This window comes from Nomascus leucogenys, chromosome 7b, assembly GCF_006542625.1.
Source record: "Nomascus leucogenys isolate Asia chromosome 7b, Asia_NLE_v1, whole genome shotgun sequence".
In the NCBI taxonomy this organism is placed as follows: domain Eukaryota; kingdom Metazoa; phylum Chordata; class Mammalia; order Primates; family Hylobatidae; genus Nomascus; species Nomascus leucogenys.
Genome location: NC_044387.1, coordinates 103,527,581 through 103,534,341, shown reverse-complemented (window position 1 = coordinate 103,534,341; position 6,761 = coordinate 103,527,581). Strand labels below are relative to the sequence as shown.

General features: G+C 46.0%; 1 protein-coding gene across 1 annotated transcript; it reads left to right on the top strand.

Annotated features, from left to right (window-relative positions):
- The first annotated feature begins 5,221 nt into the window (after window positions 1–5,221).
- Window positions 5,222–6,020, top strand: LOC100582745 (putative claudin-24). Its single transcript, XM_003271466.2, has one exon. It carries the CDS (start codon window positions 5,222–5,224, stop codon window positions 5,882–5,884), a length of 663 nt encoding a protein of 220 aa, XP_003271514.2. The 3' UTR covers window positions 5,885–6,020.
- Window positions 6,021–6,761: the final 741 nt, after the last annotated feature.

Genomic DNA, 6,761 nt, shown 5'->3' with positions numbered 1-6,761 from the left:
GAGTCTCACTCTGTTGCCCAGGCTGGAGTGTAGTGGTGTAATCTTGGCTCACTGCAACCTCTGCCTCCCAGGTTCAAGTGATTCTCCTGCCACAGCCTTCCGAGTAGCTGAGATTACAGGCACGTGCCACCACACCTGGCTAAAATTTTTGTATTTTTAGTAGAGATGGGGTCTCACCATGTTGGCCAGGCTGATCTTGAACTCCTGACCTCAGGTGATCCGCCCACCTCAGCCTCCCAAAGTGCTGGGATTACAGGTGTGAGCCACTGCACCCGGCCTTCACTGCATCTTTTCTACGTTTAGATACGCAAATCCTTATTGTGTTAAGACTGCCTGCAGTCCTCACTATAGTAACCTGCTGTATAGGTTTGCAACCTAGGAGCAATAGGCCATACCATACAGCCTCGGGGTGGAGGAGGCTAGAGCATCTAGGTTTGTGTAAGACCACTCTGTGATGTTTGCACAATGACAAAAATTGCCTAATGACTCATTTCTCAGCATGTGTCCTCATTGCCATAAATAGTCACCATTATATGACTGTATTCTCTCTTCCTAACTCACTGCATACTCAGTGATTCCATACTGGTAGCCTGGAATTGGCCGTGGTGAGCGTATTTACACCATGGAAATTGGCAGAGGTTGTAATCCAGGGTTACCAACCTGAGAGTTGCTGTTAAACATTTACCAGCACACTGCAGGCAGGGGAGTGGGGAACCCGAAAGTTGAGCTGGATAAGCTCCTCAGGTGGTTTCAAAGCAGAAGCTCTGCTTGGAACAACACTGTGCAGAATAGACTCAGAGGTCCAGCCCCAGGTACCTCTGTGCTCTGAGTGTATTAGTCCATTTTCACGCTGCTGATGAAGACATACCTGAGACTCAGCAATCTACAAAGGAAAGAGGTTTAATGGACTTACAGTTCCACGTGACTGGGGAAGCCTCACAACCATGGCTGAAGGCAAGGTGAAGCAAGTCACATCTTACATGGATGGCAGCAGGCAAAGAGAGTGAGAGCTTGTGCAGGGAAACTCCCCCTTATAGAACCATAAGATCTCGTGAGACTTATTCACTACCATGAGAACAGCACGGGAAAGACCTGCCCCCATGATTCAATTACCTCCCACCAGGTCCCTCCCACAACACGTGGGAATTCAAGATGAGATCCGGGTGGGGACACAGCCAAACCATATCACTGGGAAAGGAACTGAGGTGCTGCCTCCATGGCTCTGTAAATGACCCCATGACCTCGGGCAAGTTACTTGCCCACTGTGCTTAGCCCTATCGTCTGTAAAATAGTGATGCACCTAGTATCTACCCCCATTGTGTGATTGTGAGGATTCAATAAGATAATCCATGTTAAAGTCTCAGAACAGTGCCCGGTATGTAGAAGGCTCTTGATAACTGTTAACTATTATTATGATCTGACAAAAGAAAGTTAATTTTGTCCAGCAGATCATCTTTTTTTCTATCATTTTTTTTCTTATGAGGGTCCTGCACAGTCTTTGTAGAAAATTTAGAAAATAAAAATCAAAACAAGGAAAAGAAAAAGCATCCATTTCTAGCCTTCTGTGAATATTCTGGGGGGCCTTCAGCCTTCTAGTCTGTCTCCCGCACCTAAGAGATGTCATTCTTGATGCCCTTCCGGAAGGGGATGCTCTTGTTCACTAACTCGTGAGGCTTCAGCAATATTTCTTCTCCCACTCTAGGTGGATGGCGAGTTCATTTCTTCTATTTAAGTTCATTATTCATGCTCAGACGCTCCAGGACAGCTGGGTTTTGTCACCATGATGAAAGGGCACTGGCAATGGGAATGGCATCTATAGTGTTGGCATTCTGTATTTACTTTCATTATCATTTAGAAGGATCCTTCTAATCAATTTATTAGACAAATATTTGCTGAACACATAGTAGATACAAGGTATTCTGCTGTGGGGTTTGTGAGGGTAACAGCGTGTCTTGTCCTTAATAATAAGCTTAATAGTATTAATAGTGTGAATTACTATTTAGTAGGATAAGAAATATTAACAAAATGGGAGGCTGAGGCACAAGAATCGCTTGAACCTGGCAGATGGAGGTGGCAGTGAGCTGAGATCTGCACTCCAGCCTGGGCAACAAGAGCAAAACTCTGTTTCCAAAAAAAAAAAAAAAGAAAAAAGAAAAAGAAAGAAAAATCAAGAAAAAATAAACTATAGATTTTCTTTTAATCAGATAAAACTGTTTAGCAAGAGGAACCCCCCATCTTCACCTATTTATCAAAGTGCCAGGGAGGCCCGCGCCTGCTAGGAGGAAGGGCGGCTCTTCCTGGCAGCACTGCTGGGTGCTGCGGAGGGGAGGCAGGGAAACCTGTGATGTCCTGGTGTTCCCAGTGCCCTCCTCTTTGGATTCTGCTGCCTTCAGATTCAGCAGATAATCTTCCTGCAAGATCCCAAACTAAGCCTACTTCTTCATTTTGTGCTCAACCTGTGGACCCAGAGTAACCTTGCTCATATTGCCAGAGAAGACCCCAGCGAGCTGGGCCTGGGGAGAGATGTGTATTGATCTCCAATGCTTAAGGGATTTTTAAAGAGTAATTTTGACAATGGAGGATTTTATCTGATTAAAAGCTTTTATTGGACCTCTCGGGCCTCTGCCTTCGTCCTTCTTCAACCCTGTCTTGCAGGACCCAGGGTCCACGGCTCCTGTTGCCAGCCGATGAGGTGGGGGCTGCTTACAGCAGCAATCTGGCTACCATTTGGCTTGAGGTGGCCTTGTCTGTGTGGTTTTTGTACCCTATATGACGATAGAGGCTGAGCTCCCTGCTGGCAGCCCGCCATGTGGGTGACCCACCTTGGAAAGGGACCCTCCAGCCCCGTTGAGCTGACGCTGCCTGGAGCAGAGACAAGTGGTCCCTGCTGAGTCCCAGGCTGTACATTCATGAGCAAAATACATAGAAATTGCCAGCTGGGCACGGTGGCTCATGCCTGTAATCCCAGCACTTTGGGAGGCCGAGGCAGCTGGATCAGCTGAGGTCAGGAGTTCAGGGACTGGGGAGGGGTCGCATCCATACTGTTCAGCACTCAGTGCCTGCTTGGCAGGAGGGGCTCACAACTTTTTTTTTTCCTTTTAGACAGAGTCTCGCTCTTGTCGCCCAGGCTGGAGTGCAGTGGCACATCTCAGCTCACTGCAACCTCTGCCTCCCCGGTTCAAGAGATTCTCCTGCCTCAGCCTCCTGAGTAGCTGGGATTACAGGTGCCCACCACCACGCCTGCCTAATTTTTGTATTTTTAGTAGAAACAGGGTTTCACCATGTTGGTCAGGCTGGTCTCAAACTCCTGACCTCGTGATCCGCCCGCCTCGACCTCCAAAAGTGTTGGGGTTACAGGCGTGAGCCACCGCGCCCGGCCCACAACATATTATTTTAACGCTGAAAGAATAAATGAATTGGGAGGGTGCTCAGAGGTTATGCAGGTCCAACACCCACCACAGCAGAAATCCCCTCCGTGATAACCCTGGCAGGTGATAACCTTTGGCTTAGACGCCTGTAGCAGGGAGAGCTCACTATATCACGGAACAGCCTATTCCATTAGGTTTTTAAAAAGCGTTTCACTGTGATATTAAGAATCATCTCCCTATGATCTTTCACGCCTGCTCTCCAGGCCTTCACCAGCCCGACTGCCTCCTGGAAGAGGGTTCAAGCTTGCCGTATCCTGTGCACTGGTGATGAGGCCCCAGACAGGTCTCTGGCCCTCTGGATCCAGGTACCTTTATGCACCCTGGAATGACTTATTTCAGGATGGTGGGGGCACCAATACATCCTCAGGAATTCTGAAAATTTGTAAAAATTAAGGAAGAGTTCATCTGGTGGCACAGTTTTTTCTTTTTAAACTTAAGATGATAGGAAAAGCTGAAGAAAGTACCACCCGAAATCTACATCTTAGGCGATCTTATCCAAAGTAATTTGGATACATTGGGATCCAGGTTCTGTCTCTCCGATCTCCTATTTAGAGACACCATAAAAGATCGTCTCTGATCTTGGGCTACACTCCACTGTTGCAACGTGATGGGCAGTGGTTCTATTTCTCCAGGTTAGAACCTCTCAGGGGAGTGGCTCCACCTTTAGGGACCTTTCTGTCCTGTGGGCCCATCTGATTTTATCTCCTCTGAGCGGGTGCAGGATGCCCAGGGGCCATGAGGAGAGGAGAGGGTGCAGCCCTGGGAATCTGGTGCAGGTGACCTCTTGTCCTGGCCTGTAAGGCCGGCCCTGTGTTCTCTGAGGGGTCAACCCTCTGCATAAGTATGCTCTCAAGGTGTGGCCTCAACCAAAAAAATAAACAAGATGAAGCCTCAAAGTTCAGCTCCATTGTGGCTATTGTGTTTGTACCAGAGACTTTTGTCTGGGACCTGGCAGGAGTCTTGAAGCCTGGTGTTGCTCTGCGTAAGCTGCTGAAATGACAAGGGGACAGCTCAGCTCTGGACAAAAAACACCTCCCTGGACGCTAAGACATCATGCTTTACCCCTAAGACCTTAACAAGGATGGAGAAAACCACAGAGTGAATGCTGGAACTTCCCGGGGCGTTCCCTTCCTCACTCAGTAACCCCGGCATCAGCCTCAGTCCTTTTCATTTTAATCAGTCCAGTAAGTCAGCCTCTACCTTTCAAAGGAATCCGAGGAACCTTCCTGCCAACTCTCACTGAGCTCCTGCGACACTTGAGGATGTGGGCCAGGCTCTTGTGTAGGTTAAGGAAGTCTGAGAAGAATAGAGATTATAGGAAACAGTCCACCTTTCTTTACAAGGCCTTGCTTTGCATCCCTGAAATCTCAGATTCAGCTCTTACAATGAAGTCCTGTTGTAGAAAGAGCTGGCCTTTTATCACCACTTAAAATCTAATTAATCCATATTGAAGCACAAAGATTTCTGTTGTATTTTAGGGTGAGGGGTCATAGAGCCCTCTTTGTTCAACCTTAGACTTACAATCATCAAGCATTGGGGATATAATTTTACCAAATTGGAAGGTAACAGATCAAGTCCTTATCAGAAAGACTAACTCATAGTTTTAACAGAGTCCTTCGTCCTTTACATGAAACATTATATTCAAGAAGAACAAAAACACATTTCAGAGTGCCCAAAGAGTTAATGACCACAGCTTATATTCCAGGCAGCATAGAACCAAGATCATCACATTACCGTCAACCACAAAAGACAGCAGATCCTATAGGGGTGGCAAAGTCTTAAGACTTGTCGCAATGGCTTTGATCTTTAGAATAGCGATGCAATCTGTTGGACTTTTACTATCTTTCCTGGGATGGATTTTATCCATTATTACAACTTATTTGCCACACTGGAAGAACCTCAACCTGGACTTAAACGAAATGGAAAACTGGACCATGGGACTCTGGCAAACCTGTGTCATCCAAGAGGAAGTGGGGATGCAGTGCAAGGACTTTGACTCCTTCCTGGCTTTGCCTGCTGAACTCAGGGTCTCCAGGATCTTAATGTTTCTGTCAAATGGGCTGGGATTTCTGGGCCTGCTGGTCTCTGGGTTTGGCCTGGACTGTTTGAGAACTGGAGGGAGTCAGAGAGATCTCAAGAGGCGACTGCTGATCCTGGGAGGAATTCTGTCCTGGGCCTCGGGAATCACAGCCCTGGTTCCTGTCTCTTGGGTTGCCCACAAGACGGTTCAGGAGTTCTGGGATGAGAATGTCCCAGACTTTGTCCCCAGGTGGGAGTTTGGGGAGGCCCTCTTTCTGGGCTGGTTTGCTGGACTTTCTCTTCTACTGGGAGGGTGTCTGCTCAACGGTGCGGCCTGCTCCAGCCACGCTCCCCTAGCTTCGGGCCGCTATGCAGTGGCGCAAATGCAAACTCAGTGTCCTTACCTGGAAGATGGGACGGCAGATCCTCAAGTGTAAGACTCCGACAAGGCCAGAGATGTATCCTGTATCAACTGTGATGACAAAGACCTCTTTGTTTTGTAGCTAAATCTGTGATGCTCACGTTTTCTCATTCACTATTTTTCTACAGTAGGTAGACCCACTTCCCTCTAAAATCTGGAGAATAATGAAGGAAACATCTTTTACCTAAAAGAAAATGATTATGGTAAGCATTATATAGGTAGAAGTGAAACAAGCTTCATTGATCTGGTTATTGAAATTAATGTGGTGGCTGTCCAATATAGTCAGTTTCAAGCGTTAATGTGTAAATTTCATATTAGAAAGCTTTTTTCTGTTTTTCTTTTTTGTTGTTGTTGTTGTTGGTAGTTAGAAATGATCTTTAGTTTCTGTTTCCTAAAGAAAAAAACCAACAATCTGAAAATTTTAAGTGTTCTACTTTAGCAAAACCACATGCTAAGCCAGCCCCAAAGTTATTTCCACAACAACGACTCTTTTCTTCTTTGAACAGAAATGGTTTGTGTTTAGGATATTACCAGGTACTCAGTGCGACAAGATTTTATGAGGCTGAAGAGTTTTCAGTACCTTGTGATCCTCTCAGATTTAAAATGCTGGCCAATCTCTTCTCTCATCCTTTCCCTCAAAATCTTCGTATTAAAAAAAGAAAAACAATTCCAAAGACATTTTTCTTGATATCCTGATATCGTTAGGTCATTTGAATAAAACCTTTCCTTTGTTCAATGAAAAATCACTAACATGGGGATATATACTTTAGTGGTGAATAAACAGAAATGCTGACTCCAACCTGCAGAGTCCAAATGCTGAACTCTTTCCTCGGCATAGAAAGCATATATAAGAAAAAAAGTGTTTATACACACAAGCGTGAATTTGACAGAAA

What these genes read in the sequence shown, in the direction of transcription:
- LOC100582745 (XM_003271466.2), top strand. Translation starts at nt 5,222, where the DNA reads ATGGCTTTGATCTTTAGAATAGCGATGCAATCTGTTGGACTTTTACTA.